The sequence below is a fragment of the Hesperophylax consimilis genome, chromosome 18 (genome assembly GCF_061612785.1).
Source record: "Hesperophylax consimilis isolate HC1 chromosome 18, BYU_Hcon_1.0, whole genome shotgun sequence".
Taxonomy (NCBI): Eukaryota; Metazoa; Arthropoda; class Insecta; order Trichoptera; family Limnephilidae; genus Hesperophylax; species Hesperophylax consimilis.
Window position 1 is genome coordinate 15,645,885 of NC_142853.1, and position 17,463 is coordinate 15,663,347.

Consider the following 17,463-nt stretch of genomic DNA (forward strand, 5'->3'; position numbering starts at 1 on the left):
CGAATCTGACAACTGTTTTCCATACAACGCATTATTGTCAATCAAGGACAGTTTTTCTATTTTCGTGTTGTTTACGGTGCATGGTATTTTCCATTAAAAGAAAATATATAGCCTATTAAAATACGATAATATTAAATCCAAAAGATTTTTTCATTCTCATTAATACCCTTATTTTACTACCATAGCGCATTTACAGAGGTCTTTTTCTTAGACGGCAGCGCTTTTAAAGCTCGGGCTTCTCCAATTTCCTTTTGCAATTTAAATCTCTACCTTGGACTTATTTCAGACTCCAGACTCCAGTCGCATCTCCACCGTGACATCTTAACCGGGGGTAGGTTCGGTTGTGTAGTGGAAGTACCTACCTTATTTCTTTAATGCTCTGCTGCGATAGAGCAATTTCCCGTGGACTGCATTTTTCACCGGTTCTTTCCTTACCCCGTACATTATTTCCTCCGCTTCACTTGTTGCAATTATTCGTCTCTCTTCTGCGAGGGAAATTTTCCCATTAATTTATTGTACAAAAGAACTCGTCTGCTTTAAAAAAGATGACATTCTCAAAATAAATGGTGCATTCTTTAATACGCCACCTTATTATATGCTTGCAGTTACAGTGTTTATTTTCCGTCTACAATAGTTTGCTTTTGTTTATCAAATAATGAATTCTTTCACGAGTAATTAACTAAATGAAATAAAACAATTTTGCCATTCTTTATTTATTAAGGGGGGGCTAGGGTTAATTCGTACGAAAAAAGGCATTTTTTGTGAATTTTTTGTGACAACACATTTAAAATTTATTTATTTAATCTAATAGGACAGTAAAGTATGACATTTTAAGAATGTTGTATAAAATTTTCACGGAGAAATATTAAAAAACACGGCAATGGCAGCAATTATTCGGACGTGTCTCAAAAAAAAAGTAGAATGGCGGTGCCCCTCATAACTCGGTGCTGGGTCATCTGAAATCAAAAAATTAAAGTTTTTTCGTTAGATAATAGTTTTTCCCAGGTAACGCTGGGAGGGTTTTTCGAAATTTTAATTTTTCACTTTTTTGGAACACTTTGAAGGGAAAAACGCTATTTTTAGTGAAAAAAATCGGCTAATTTGTTATTGTAAAATAATTATTATTAACAAATTTGAAAAAACTCTCCAGCGTTACTTCGTAAATTATGTACAGAAATAGTTTTCAAAATTTCAAAAGGATCGGTGCAGTAGTTTTGAAGTTATGACGGTCACCGACTTTGAAAACGTGATTTGTGGGAAAAACGCTATAAAGTTTTGAACACTAAAAAATCTGGTATTAAACGTTTATCGGCTTACCTCACACTGAACCATCAATGCCAGGTCCATAAAGGATGTTGCTATCATCCATGATGTCTAAAGCACCTTTTTGCTCCTGTCTACGACGAATCCTGCCTTCTTTAGTTTGTCTCTCAGCTTCCTGCTCTGCTCGGCTTATACGTATGGTCGGGTAGGGATTAAAATCCGACAGGTATAAAAATACTCGTAACTTCGTCGATTTTGCTCCAATCAACTTGAAATTTGAACATAATATTCTTAACATATTAAGCATTTATTTTTTAAAAAATTTAAAAAATGCATAAAAAAAAATTTAAAACCCTAGCCTCCCCTTAACATTAATATTGGACGCGTAGAGCGACTGACCGAAGAATGTTGCGTCACTATAATCTATGATGCGCAATGTGGTTAGGGTTAGCAAATCCCGCATTTTTTTCAAATTCCTCACTATCGCGGGATAGTATTTAGGTCCCGCGGGATTCGATTTTTTATTGAGGGGTATTAAATTGAAATAATGCCAACATTTTATTATTTTTATCCATTATCTTTGATACTAAAATATATTAAAAAGGTAACATAGTGAGTCATAGCAGAGGACTTTTCGTATCAATCGTCTTTGTAACTAGTAATATTATAAAAATGTAACACAATATTGAAAAAGTAACATAATAAGAATCTTAAGAAGACGCTGATAAAAAAGATCGTAAAACATATTTTTATAACGATGAACACTGACAGGATTCTCCACAGGCATTTGAGATCAATCATCTTTGTCACTAGTAATTCTATAAAGTGTCTTATATAGGTCTTATATAGGTCTTATATATCTTATATATATAAATAGGAAAGTGTCTTTGTCCGTGTGTGGTGTGTGTTAGAAGCACGTACCGTAGCGCGATGACTTGTAACGCGTGCAATATAATAATAAACGAGTGTCTTGCATTTATGCAAAATAAAGCGGACACTCTAGATGAAGTTTCAATCACACAACTGTGCACTTCCGCTTTCACCGAGGAGGATATAAAGCTGGCCAAGAACATCTTATTCGATAAGCTTCCGGAGAAGCGTACTCTGCGGAAGGGAGATGGCAGGATCAGCCGCGATCTTCAGGATATTCTGAGGGCCCTGAAGGAGACAGATCCTGACAAACTACCGATATTCGTCGCAAGACAGTTACACAAATTGCCGCCCGTTAACTTTGACAGTGTGGACGTTTCCCGTTTACTAAAAGATTTCAATGCCATGAAGTCCGAAATTTTGCAAATTAAAAACGACCTAAGGGAATCATCGAGCACAAACACAGCCGAAATAATGCAAGAACTTAGTTCACTACGTGATCAAATTAAGGAAATTAATATTTACAATGAGTGCAAGACGAAAACTCCGATTCAATCAAAACAGAGTGGTGACAAACATGTGGGTAATTCGAAAATAAACAATACCCACACAAATGCAGCATCGGGATCATATGTAGATGCTTGCAAAAGTACTCCACAAGCGCCGACTAACACTAGCAACGACGTGAATAATCTGTACACACAGAACAAGCGAGCTGCGCACACAAACTCACCTACCGCCGGTGCAGCTAACGCCGAAAACAAGCAGGCGGGTTACATGCAAGGGCCGCAAACAGGCGCTGCCGACCATAATGGGTTTAAACTAGTCATGCGTAAGAAGAAACGTATTCATAATATGAGAGGGAAGGCGCAATCAATTGCATTAAAATCTGCGGATATAACCGCATCAGTATACATATCAAGGTTTGCGACTGATACGACAGAGAATGACGTAACAACTTACCTAAAAGACAAAGGCCTAGATGGGGTCAGGGTAGAATTAATAAAGCCCTTCCACACAACTCCATTTAATTCATTCAAACTTGCGGTGAAATCAAATGAATTAAAGAAATATCTGGAAGAGGAACTGTGGCCTGAGGGAATTGTTTTCAGAAGATATAAAGAATCACGCGTACATAACAATCACCACAATGCATAATAAAAATTTAAAAATTGTATCGGTGAACTGCAGATCCGTTCGCAGCTCAGAAAAATTCATCCATGACCTGTGTGATACACATGATATTGTTCTAATTCAGGAAACTTGGCTACTCCCGTCGGACTTAGAATTCTTATCCCACATACACCCGGAATATAACAGCTTGGGAACCTCTGCCGTCAATACATCGATAGGGCCAGTGTTGGGCCGGCCACACGGAGGAGTGGGGGTGCTGTACAGGCAAAGTCTCAGGGCTGCCACGATCCCGTTGAGTAACTGCCGATTGGCGGGTATCGAGTTAAGCCTAACTTCCGAAACTTTATGCATTTTCACCTTGTACATGCCGACTTGCACAGCAGATCACTTCGAAGAGTACGTTGACTGTCTCGCCATCGTGCAAGCAACTATTAACGAAAAGGATTACACTAACTCCATAATTATCGGAGATTTTAATGCAAATCCAGATTCACTTTTCGGAATAGAACTTAAATCCTTCTGTCAAGAATATGATCTTATATGTGCTGATACCGAAATGTTACCAGAAAATTCATATACATATATTAGTGACGCACACCACACCACTAGGTGGCTGGACCACTGCTTGGTGACAAAAAATATCTTCAAGCAGATTCTAGACATGAAAATATATTACGACGTGGACTGGACAGACCATAGGCCTCTCGAACTTACCATACAAACGGAAGGAATACCAACTACCGAAATATATACATGTATGAAAACTGATCGAGCAACTTGGAATCCAAAGAATGAACGTGACATTCAGAGTTATAATATAACCTCACAAGTTTTTCTACAAAATATTCAACACGATTTTATATCGAATGAGAGAATTGGCAACCCTGCAATTGCGAACATCGAGGCACTATATACCCACATAGTGGACGCACTACGACACGCTGCGATTGAAGCATTTGACAATCGTAAACAAAGATCACAACGGCATAAACAAATATGTGGTTGGAATGACTTCGTCGCGCAAAAATACGCAGAATCGAGACGCGCTATGATGATCTGGATCGAAAATGGTAGGCCCCATGAGGGCTCCATCGCGGTGGAAAGAAAGTTAAAGCGTGCAGCGTTCAAACTAGCATTGAAAAAATGTCAAAACGACTCCGAACAAATTCAAATGGACAAAATAGCTGGAGCTTTACATAGCCGTGACTTTAAACAGTTTTGGAATAAGACAAACAAACACTGCAACATACGATGTAAAATTCCGTGCAATATAAATGGAGAAACGAACACTAAAGCTATTGCTAACATTTTTGCAGAACATTTCGCCACCTCTTCTCCGACCTCTCCAATCCCCGCAAGCGAACCACCACTGAGTCGTTTAACAAATGAAGACAGCGGCTTATTGATCACAGCAGACATGGTCATTACCGCCCTGAGACAAATGAAAACTGGGAAATCAGCGGGTCATGACGGACTGAGTACCGAACACATCAAACACGCTGGAGGACCGATTTTTCTACTGCTGGCGAGTTTATTTACCGACATCTTGAAGAACGGATACTTACCAACTAATATGACAAGAACTATTATAACACCTGTTCTCAAATCTAAATCGTTGGACTCTACCTCTCAAGACAGCTATAGACCTATCTCAATTGCCACCACCATCGCACGATTATTCGAACGTCTATTATTAAACAGTATCGGACCCAGTCTGGAAACCCATGACAACCAAATGGGATAAAAAAAGCAAACTGCTACCGATACTGCTATTTTTACGGTAAAAAGAACCCTGGAATACTACAGGAATAAAAAGACTACCTCATATGCATGTTTCTTAGACCTGAGCAAGGCCTTCGACAGGGTTTCTCACCCTCTGCTATGGGCTAAACTCAGAGAAAGAGGCATATCATCGGAGGTCATACATATCCTCGACTCGTGGCACAGACAGCAGGAAAACTTAGTAAGATGGAGGGATGATTTTTCCGAACCTTTCCTCCTAAAGAGTGGCGTCAGACAGGGAGGATGCATGTCACCGATACTGTTCAATCTGTACATGGACGAACTCACCGAAAGGCTAAACAATGCAGGAGTAGGTTGCCACATCGGAGGACAGTGTCTGAATAACGTCAGTTATGCGGACGATATGGTCCTGATGGCACCATCTATAAGGGGACTGCGCATTCTTCTGAAAATCTGTGAAGAGTATGCTGAAGAAACAAATATGTTATATAACCCTGCTAAAACGGCTCTATTGGTCATAAGACATGGGCAAGGCCCGAAAAATATTCCTCCAGCTACCTTGAACGGTGTGAACTTGAAGGTGACCGAAGGAACTAAATACCTTGGGCACATAATCACCAGTAATCTGACGGACGATGATGATATTGATAGACAAAGGAGAGCTCTCAGCGTTAAAGCAAACATGATCAGCAGAAGATTTCGCCTTTGTAGTACCGCAGTAAAAAGGACGCTCTTCCTTTCCTTCTGCCCAACGTTGTACACGTGCGAACTATGGGCAAACTACAAAAAGAGTAGTATAGAAAGACTACGGGTCCAGTACAACAACGCCTTCCGCACAATGTTTTGTCTCCCCAGATACTGCAGCGCTTCCCGTATGTTCACGGAGGGGCGAGTTCCCGGATATGCAGCCCTTATTAGATCCAGGGTGGCAGGAATGAGGGAAAGGATAAGAAGCTCTGGAAATATCCTCACTATGGAAGCCCGCCTCACTCCATCCTCCAGCATTGACGCACACTGGAGAAAAATACTAGCTCCTAATATAGTCACGGCTCCCTAAAGGCTTCAACTTTTTATTATTCTATTATTTCATCATTTTATTCTATTTTATTCTCAATTTATTCTGTTTTCTTTTCTTTGGTTTTCTGTTCTATCTTTTTGTTTTTGATTATATATTTTATTGTATCTCTATATGGAATGTGTGGGACTGCACTAACCTCCCCACATACCGGAATAAACACTTTATTATTATTTATTATTATTATAAAAAGACGTTGATAACGCAGTTAATATATTAAACGAAACATTTTAAGAAGAGAAGAATCCGTAGGCACTGATTTCTGGATATTCTAGAGCTTGTGCAACGCAAGTGCGTGCAAATCAAAACAGCATATATTTGTGTAAACCTAAACTCAAACCTTTTTATTTCAATCCCGCAAACCCCGCGCATGAAAATCCCGCAAATCCACGGGATCAAACATTGCTAAAAATCCCGCGGGATTGCGGGATTGCAAACCCTAAATGCGGTCGAAGAGACCAAGTGCGTCAAATACTTAATTAGGATCATGCCAGGTGTCTAAATAACAAGGGGTGTACCTATGTTATTGACTTTTTACTATATGCACAAACCTTATACCAAACACTACTACTATTTCGATTAGGCAAAAAGGTTGGTTTTATTGATTTCACTAAATAGTATTTTATTTTTCTTTATAACGGGAATCGAACCCACATCACCTTATCGTAAACTCATTAACTTATATTTATTATTTGTACTTTGATTTTTCAAAGATAACAATGTATGAATATTTATTTTTAACTTTTGCGTTTCATAAGTATAGTTTTATAGCCAGCATCCCCTAACAATTGCTTATCTTTTCTTTGATTATCCCTGCAATACTTTAGTCCGCAATGCGACAAATCACAATATTCCCCAATCAGTCCCCTTGTATATTGCTTCGTATTATATTGCTGCTTGCTGTTGGCTGTTACTTGCTATTTGCTATTTGCTACTTGCTAGCATGTCTTGTGACGATTAAGTCTTTAGTCGAGGGGCCCGCAAACCTTTTTTTAATTCACCTATTTTTCGCATTTAAAATATATCTACTCATATGTGGGTTTATTCGAACATAAAATTTTCTAACGGCAATTTTATGTTTTATGTAGACTTTTTTGGACCCAGAATTTGATTAAATTAAAATGTATTATTTCAACTAATTCCAAAGGGATAGAATGAATATAACCGCATTTATGGACGAACCATTCAGTATCAACATGCAATTAAAAATTGCTTTAGCTGTGTTCAGTGACGAGATCTAAATTATTAGGATTTGCCCAAACTTACCGTTACTCTGTTCATCTCCGTTACTCCCCCCCTCTTATTCTTTAATCTATCCAAGATTCCTTAAATTAGAATTGGCGCAGTCCCACTGTCCCCGAGCATGCATAGTTAACTATTCAATTATTGACCCCAGTAGGAATAAGCGCATAAAAATAACATAGATAGCACGTAAATATTATTAAATTAGATTGCAAACATTTGTAAGAATTCGAATGTCACGGTCGACTAATAATATAAACTTGAGTCGAGCCATGTCAAGAGAATAATAGAAGGGTGTGTATGAGATGATGTATGAATGTGAATGAGGCAAGAAGTGTGTGCCAAGACCGAGTTGTTTGGTAGTCCGTCATCTCCGCCTACACCCTTGCGGGAAACGGCGTAATGGTTAGTAAGTTAGCTAGTCAGCTAGTTTTTGTCTATCTCATATTTCAAATTCAGAATTAACAATATTTCCCATATTTTCGACTTCTTAACTATTTTTATGGAATGATCACAAAGTTCTAAAGAATTTATTTGTAACCTAGATAGTGTCTCGGAAAAACATATCCGACAAACGACGTAAAATATTTAGGTACCAATGGCCGAGTGGTTAGAGGCATTGTCCCGGTAAGACAGAGATCCTGTGTTCGATTCGCAGTTGAGACCGTTACCTTTATTTTTTCTGTGTCTTGTTCTATTTCATGTTTCTGTTTCATTTAGATTTATTAATATTTTCTTCCTATTCACGTACTCATTACATTGAGTGGTATAAATCTTTAAAAGTTTTTCCAATAAAATTTAATGAATTATTGATTATCTTTACAAACACATATTGGTATTTATGTTTTTTTTTCTTTTTTTATTGCTGGCGACCAGGGCTTTATTGGCTTTTAATTTCAATACATTTCTTTGTAGTATGTTACGAACCTCACTAAGCGATTTCTGCTCTGAAACGAGATGTCATCAATTGTTGTGATACAACCAACAGTTATATGTCCAATAGTTTTGGTCCCCCATCTTTAGCATGAGAGTACATCACCAACTCCTCGGGGTACAAATATACGTGGTATATTCGCCGGGATTTGCTTTCATTATTAATTTATTAGAATCCTCCGTGGAAAAGCCTTATTATGATTTCGCCTCGCCGCGCGGGACAATGCCAGCTACCCCGTAGTACCGCCCCGTGGCTCTACCGCGTAGCAGTACCCTGTGGCACTACCTGCCTACTTATTGCCTGCCTACTTGCTACCTCCTACCTCCTGCCAGTTATAAGCTTCCGCTTTACGTCACTTTAGCTTTCGGAAAATTAAAAAAATCATCTCTTGTAATTTTTTGCTGTTTACGACCTACTTTATTTGTTTGGAGAAATCATATGCACGCTTGAAAATTTAACATAATAATCGTGTTATAATAAGAAATTTTAAGATAATTTATATTTATTTCTGTAGTTAGGGACTATTTTTCATGACGGCATCAGAGAATATTCTAGCGAGTTAATGTCGTCACAATCATGCGTCTTTTGGTTATCTTATTAAAATTGTACATTTAGTATGTAATTATGTACTATCTTTAAAATATATTTAAAGACCTCCGTAGTCCAGGGATAAGGTTCTCGACTAGAAAGCCAGAGGTCGCAGCCTCAAATCTCGGGGTGCGCGCGCAAGTAAATTTTATTTAATTAATTTGTGTTATTTCACAAATTACTCATTTAAAATAATATGTAGTATATTTGCGGCAAGTTCCAGATTGGAAGATTCTCTCAGTATCGCCATGGTGTAAGACCACCATTCAGAATTGAAACGTTTGGTATTTGGTGACCAGATCTGAATAGCCGGGTGCTTCCTCATCCTCCTCTTCCCCGTCTCATTTCCTTCAGCAGCGTCTCGTTGGCAGCAGTTGGAGGTCTTGTGCGGTTTCACACTTTTTATGTATATTTTTTTTTAAGTAAAATCTTTAAAGTACTTCTTTCTGACCGAATGCGACCTAATAATTGCGTAGGCTGGTAACTTTACAAAAGCGGCTATCCATGATCTTGTTTGGGAGGTTATATACCACAGTATGTCTTTTATTTACAATTTACGATACGATACGATTGCATTTATTTACAATCAGATTTTCATTTTTTTTGCTCTCCATCTAAATCTCACGTTATAGCTAAGATGTTTTTTTTTTGTGAAAATGCTAGTAAGAGTGTAACCCGGAAAAACAATTTGTCAATTAATTGTTTAAAGCGATTGCTCCTAAAGTATACGTTGCCACGTAGACGATGATATTCAACCTTTTCTTGGAGAGGCAGTACCTACATACAATAACAAGGAAGTACTTACTCATTTAAGGTATACCTATTGCTAATAAATTCTTTGTAACCTCTCCCCCTTTCTCATAAACTATTTATTTATTTTACGCCTATTAAGGCTTTTACATACATATATAACAATATTTACGAAATTATACTCGTAAATAGTGCAGGAAATGACTGTTTAAAACACAGGTATAGATAAAAATATTGTTGAATTTGATCCACACAATATGAGGTACAAAATATAAAAATAAAAAATCCACAATAATTTTTTATTTCAGCCGACAAAATACTGTTAACGTGCAAAATACTGTAATACTGTCAATTTAAATAGCTTTATCAAACTATTCCCGTACTTGATGAATAAAACTTCAATAAGGAATGCTTATATATTGAAATTGATTTACTAAATATATCAACAACATCGGAGTATTTGTTTCCTAGCTGTTGAATCCGTCGCATAGGAATATTCGTATCAGAAAGAGAGCTTACGGCGGAGCTTTTAACGGTAGGACCAAACGAACAAATCAAGCTGAACAACATTCAGGAAATATCAGTAAGTAGGTAACTATTCTGGATCGGAGTACCTACAAAATATTCAAGTGTGTTATGTATACATTTAAATATTTTACGGGGCGATAAGTCTCTGAGCAGGTTGGAGGAGCGAAGTTGCCCAAGTTCCCAACTGTTGAAGCGTTTACCGTTTGCGAGTCATGAAGTCGGGAGGCGAGCAGCGAGAAGCCAGCGAGTTGCAACCAGGAAGTTGCAGCCAGGAAGTTGCAGCCAGCAAGTTGCAGCCAGCAAGTTGCAGCCAGCAAGTTGCAGCCATACATCCTGGGATGTCGCGCGGTGCAAACAAACAAACACCGTCCAACTTCCTCTGCGTGTGGGCGGAGTTGAAAGTGAAATAAGAATCTCCAACTTCACGTTCGCTCGACTTCGTAATATCGGTAGTTAATTCCGGCGCGACTTCGCCGAAGAGATCTTATAACAAATTGAAACTTTTCAAGACGGGTTCCGCACTATAAATATATAATATAACTATACTTATTTGACTCATTTACCTTGCAAAAGTGATTTCATAGAGCTGTAGCAATAATCTTACACGAAAGCAATCGATTTAAACGTTCACAGGAAAAAGCAGACTGGAAAAAGAACGTGGAAGTTATTCACCTCAGTTTGTAATATTAAGTACATGGGATACATGCAAAATATGCCTTAATTTAGTACCTTCACAGACGTCGGAATGCACTTCCATAAAATAAGTTTATTAAAGCGGTCACAACAAAAGACAGACTTGAAAAATAATTTTCGCTCAGTTTGTTATACAACGCTCCTTCGTATAGGCAAATCACGTAGCGTGAATGTAAAATTATAACTAAATATTATTATTTTTTTTGTGTCATCTTTGGAAAACGTGAAAATTTGTCAACTACTAGTTGCAAGCTATTAAATAATAAATACAGTGTAAAAGTCAGTACTTGGTTAAATATGGGAAAAATTAGTTATATGATATTGTTAATTCTGAATTTGAAATATGATGTTTAATAAATAGTTCCCATTGGTCAAGTTGGTTAATTCTTAGTTGTGACCGTTATTTTTTTTCTGTTTCTTTTTTTATTGGAGAAAACACGGATACATTAGTATTATATTCTTCTTCAATAAAATATTAAAATACTAGGACTCAATCGGGATATTCGTTGGAGACATTATGACCCCTTTATCAGATCGAGATTATATTGAGTTAAGAGTACGTTTTATTCATCGCCAAGATAACAGGATTTTAAAATAAAATTCAGTAAATAATAAAATATTTATATTTTCCAACATAGGATTCGTTATCTTAGTAGCGTTTTCATTAGCAAGTACTTTAGATTATATATATGGTACCGAGTTAATTAGATGGATAATAATTGACTAAACGTTCCCTCGCCTTAACCCGACCGTTTTGCATTTCGTCTGTCTGATAATTTGTTTGTAGTTTCCATTTCAAGGTGATGGTAATTTTAATGGTTCAATAAGATTTTTTTGTTTCAATTTTATATATATTGTGTTTATTAGGACTTTCTTTTTCGCATTTATTTTTAAATATTATGGTGCCTACCTGCCTGAAGAAAGTTTTAAAAATGAATAATTATCACTGAAGTAGTTCTTTGGATAAATTTCATTTTTTTTTAATATATTTTTAAGTAGGTATACCTACTTAAACGCCTACTTACAAATCATACGATTTCAGAGGAAATGTAGATTAATTAAATAAGAAAACATTAGGTCTTCTGTTACAGAACTACTGGTTCTAAGTTGTTATATCATCATCTTATTCCAGTATTATTTGATGATTCTAATGCAATAATTGTAAAATTATTACTACTAATCGGTAATACTCGTATATAGTCTTTTCTTTGTCATCTGTCGTTATATGCATTTCTGTCATAATTCCAAATAAATTCTAAAACGTATTACTCGACACTCGAAGTTTTCAAAATATATTAACCATATCTCTTTTATACTTGAATCTCTTTTATAAATAGCTGATTTAGCATCTATAGCAGAAATGTATATATTACAATATATGTTGCTCAAATAGCAAAATCGAAATCGATAAGAAATTTTCTTACTTATGGGGGAAAAGAAGAAAAGATTTATCTGCGAACTTTAAATATTCTTTCCTACACAAACATTTGCGCTATCGAACAGACAAATTCAATACCCTTATTGTTCGTGCTATTGATTTATCTAATAACGATTTTCTTCTAACTTTTCATAACCATCCTTTTCCATCCCTTAAGCCTCTGTCGTATCCTCTTCACTAATCTATTCCAACTCCCTTTCGAGATAAAGTATCGCACTTCGACAAAAGAAGCCTATTTTATTGAATTACCTATGCGTCTATATTCATTATAATACAAAAACTGTACTTTCTGACTGACTGCGACACATGAATGGTGTCATATTTTGACTAATGAATTAATGTTACCGGACTGTTAACTTTACAAAAGCGGTGATCATGACCTCGTTCGGGAGCTCACATCACACCACATTCGTCCTATTCTCCATCTCATTCATCTAAATCTCATTTAATAGTTCAATGCTCTTCAAACTTGTCGTAACGACCTTTTCACCTCCAAACCACTGGTTTTCTTCAAGCTTTCATTCAGGAATACGAACTGCTTTTACTTTACGAATCGTCCCTTAAACAATGCTGGATATTATTACAATTGATTCGTTTATTGAAAGTGTAATGTAAATAAATAATGTACAGATTTATGTTAGTTACACGATGTACATACATGAACGTGAGAGTTGTTTGGCAGTCCATCCTCTCTGCCTACCCTTCTCACTGTGGAGGTACGGCGTTATGGTTAGTTAGTTATGAAATATGAATTCATTGAATGTATCAATCAGCTTTAAATACATATCTGTTATCCATAAAATGTTTTTACGTAAGACCCTTTTGAATATAAACCAGCCTTTAGTCCAGTCAAATTTAAAATTAATTTATTTACGATTCGCAATTCGATTCCGCTTTGCGTTTTACTTACTTTTCTCACTGCGTTAATTTATTTTTGTTATCCTTATTTATTCACTTTGTTTTCGCGTAACGTTTATTTTTATTGACTCTCGTATAAAAGCAGTAAATAGAAAATGGTCGCCAACTTTTATGACCGTTATTCTGATATTGATTTCTCTGTACCGGTATCTCGAGCATTTCATTAAACTGGTGAAATTACTCTTTCAGTTGAGAAACTGTTCAGATTTACCGTAAATATTAATTTTTTTACCCGATGCTAAGCTTTCTTTCTTAGTACGTGTGATGCCACCGATGACGTATTATATTTTAGTTAGGCAATTCGTCAATGATTTTTAGAATAATAATTTATTTTCCAAACTGTGAAATAAAGTAACGACGGTTAACTTAATATTCGTAAGTGAATAGTTTGGTTCGACCTATAAAAATTAACTTCAACACTAATGGCCATTAAAAGAGTATATTATGTATACTAGCAATAATATACTAATGTTAATTAACGAAATTTGGTTATCATCTCAATGCTATTTTTTATGAATTTAATAATTGGTAATACTCTGTAAATGTTTCAAGCGACTAATAAAAAAAATATTATCAAAGGAAGGCGACGTTTTGGGAATAGATTTTTATATCATCATTTTATGTTTATTTAGGTAATTACTTTTTAAATAAATTAATCATCTAAATTTTTTGATACACATAATTTTACTTTTACAGTTCAACAACCATGGTTTTATTGTACGTGTATGTTACAGCCAAAAACCCTATCATACTAAATTGTAACCTTAAAAATCCATTGTATTTTATCCTTGCACTGCCATCTGTGGACTATTCCTAAAAGTTTGCTGAAAGCTCAACCTGAAAGCTTTAAGTGGCCGCTTGCAGAGCTTTCCCGCTTTCGCGTTTGCCGCAAGATGGCACTGCTAGTTATTATCGGCAGCAAGGGAAATAGATATTTTAACTTGGACAATGAAGTTTGATTCAGTATTTTTAAGCAGAAATCTATTATTTTGGTTTTTAAATACATCTATTTAAATTTCGATTTTATTCTCTTGATTGAATGAATGGATGAAAATGAATCTTAAAAGCGGAAATTAACACACTTCCCGATATCTGATCGCACTGAAACTCGGCAGATACACTCTTTGTCGGTTACAATGCATTATATCGTTTGACTCATGCATACACATGCGCGCATTTCTGAAATTTGATGACATTATATTTAATAAATAGAAATTTACTTTAGAAATAAATGTCGAAACTATTCAACAAGGATTTGACTTAGACTCAAGGTGTTAGTGGTGTTGACTTCAGTCCCTAGGGAGGAAAGTGCAATCTTTAGTCAAACCAAAAAAAAAATTAAATAGATATATGTATTACAAAAATAGATGAACGAAATAGATGTATTATAGTAAAAAAAACTTTGTTTTTGACGGATTGATTTTCTTTTTCTTTTATTAATGTTTTCTTTTTCTTTTTTCAGCTTTCGGAACTTGAGCAGCGGGTGGTGGAGGCCGAGGGACGCGCGGAAGAGGCAGAAGATAAGGTAAATATTTTTTACCAAATCATTTATATTTTTTAATTCATCTATGTGGCTTCGATATCTACAAAAGTTGTGATAATTGTGACGATTCGTTAATTTTTCGTCTATAATCGATGTATCCATAATATTTTCAAGTGTGGATTTTCAAAATAATACTTATTAGAGTCATTCAAAAGCTGTTTGTTTTATTATAGTAGTTTTTTCAAGATTCAATGCTCTCCAATGTTATTTCACGTAGATTTTGGAAGTTTTATCTCTTTCAAGAGTTGCGAAAATCCCTACCTTTATTGGGAAGTACCTACCTAGCTTTTCATATATAGTCATTAAAAACAGCCATTTAAGTAACGTTTTTTTTAATTGTAAATAGTGTTTTCTCGCCAGGGCGATAGTAAAAGTATCTCCATTGTAGCAGGACTCATAAAAGTAACGTAATATTTTAATTTATTTTAAAACAAAAATTAATAATTTTTCATACTTATTTTTTCCTCTATTATATTCCAATTAATTATACAAGGTGTTCGGTGTTAAAGTGCACTAACTTCGGGTGGTGATTCTACATGATGGTAGAAGTAAAAATGAATAACTTTTATTAAAAACTTCAACTTTTTTCCCTTACTAAAAATTTTTCCACAAAAGAATATTTATTTTCCCATACAAAAATTAACATTTTTTTCTAAAAACTACCTTAAATCGTTAGAATTTATTATTTACGTCCATTATTTTAAATTTATTCAACCTGATTCGTGTATTGTTTTTATTGTTATATTTAATTCATTTATTATTATCTATCCACACACTTCCTTCCTTTTATAACAATCTCAGGCGAAATTACGTAATGATATTTTATGGACATACGTAATAGGTAATACAACTATGTTATAACTAAAAATATCTAACTGTATCTTATTGTACTGTGTATGTCTTAACAAATAAATAAATGAATAAAAATAAATAATAGTAATAATCACTTTTTTTTCATCGTACTCAAAATGAAGTCGTAGACTACTTCCTACAGCACGGAGCAAGCTAGCCATAGCAAGTAGCGAAATATATATAAAGATGTTATGATTTTCTTAAATAAAATTAAACATTGTGTTTTTTTTTACTTTTTGACCTGTGGTTCTAAACCAAGGAACTTAGCGCTCTGCCACGAGTTTCGTAGACGTTTTGGAAACGCAGGGTCAGGAGTATAACTACAAGTACTGTTTGTTATTTTAATCATAATAATAAAGTGACAATAATAATAATACGATACCCAATAATCGGTCTCTGGCAATTATTTAAATCGGCCAACCGCTCCAATGATAATGTATCATTGTTTTTCCATCATTAATCCGTCACGTCTGAATGAGGATAGACATAGACATAGACAATATGGACGTCTAGGCTACGTAATATAATCTGTCTGTTTATATAAAAAAGAGTGTCCCGGTGTGGGTTATTTGGATGATTTTTTAATCAGATGTACAGTTTTATTAGTTAATTGATTAGAGCAGGAGAAAGGTTACTGTCTACACGAGATTTAGGAAAACCTCCTTTTCCCATAATTTAAAGCAGACTTTTCATACTTCTGATTTGCAAAACTATGTGTAAAGCCTGGGCAAGATCGGGACATTAACTTTTTGTCTAAAATTTCTACTTAATGAAGTACCCATTTTAACTGTCGTAAAATTAGATACGCAGTTCAATTAATTGTTCCAAACTTGTTTATTTTATTTGTATGCATTATGCAGAAAACATTTTACATACATGGTTACATACTACATTTTTGTAATATTATAATCATTCATTGCATGGTTTTTTATAATGTGGAGTATAAGGTACGTTTGAGACGGTATGAATGGAAAATAATATGCTTTATAAACACCTCACTGGGAAAACCTGAGGTAATTTAAAGTTGATTCAAATATTGTTTTATTATATTGAAAAAAAATTATATTAATAGTGAAGGAAAATGATTATTGAAACTACGGCAAAGCCGGGTAGTAACTACTGCTGTTATAAAAAGGAAATAAAAATGTATAGAAAAATTCTTTCAATATAAACGATATTTCAACAAATTATAACAACGATATTTCTTTCTTCGTAATGTTTTATGGGTGACCGGATAAATCATCACAATGATAATTCATCACATCTTTAAAAAGTTATATAAAGTCATGAAAAGTGATGAAACAAAAACTTTATTAACTGGGTTACGTAGATTAGGTTAGGTTAGGTTAGGTTAAAAAAAATTTCATCGTTTATAATGACTTTATTTCACTTTTTAAAAGTGCGTTGAATTGTCACTGTGTTTAGTTATCATGGAACCGTTTTATGTTGGTACATTAATTTAACAAATCCATTTAGGAATTTATAAAAAAACATTTTTGGAAAGCTTTTTGTTTTTATTTCATCAATATAATATTGATATAAATAATAGGGTGGGCTGAATCCTGCAATATCTATTGTTCGGCGTCTCATTTGCAGCTAGGCTTACACAACATCCTCAATTTGTTCCCGGGGAAGTGGACCCCAGTGGGCGGTGGGGCGGCAGGTGGCAGGAGCTCTTTTTAATGATTTATTTTCCCACAGAGAGCCAGAGAACTTGACTAAACAAAGAATTCTACCAAAAATCTGAAAAAATAATATCGTTATTAGTTTATAAACATTTTTTATTAAAAACTCTCAAATTTTAGGTGTCAATTAAGCTCTTCTCTAAATCCTCGTTTTTTAACAAATACGTGCATGTTATTTATTTTTTCAATTTAATAATTATTATCTAT

General features: G+C 35.0%; 1 protein-coding gene across 8 annotated transcripts in view; it reads left to right on the forward strand.

Moving 5' to 3' along the window:
- Window positions 1-17,463, forward strand: part of LOC149415420 (uncharacterized protein CG43867) — a 766,937-nt gene that overhangs the window by 641,075 nt on the left and 108,399 nt on the right. For all 8 annotated transcript variants that reach the window (XM_089642596.1, XM_089642600.1, XM_089642599.1 and 5 more), the window contains one exon: window positions 14,639-14,701. In XM_089642596.1, the coding sequence (XP_089498722.1) occupies window positions 14,639-14,701 (63 nt within the window). The remainder of the gene's footprint in view (window positions 1-14,638; window positions 14,702-17,463) is intronic.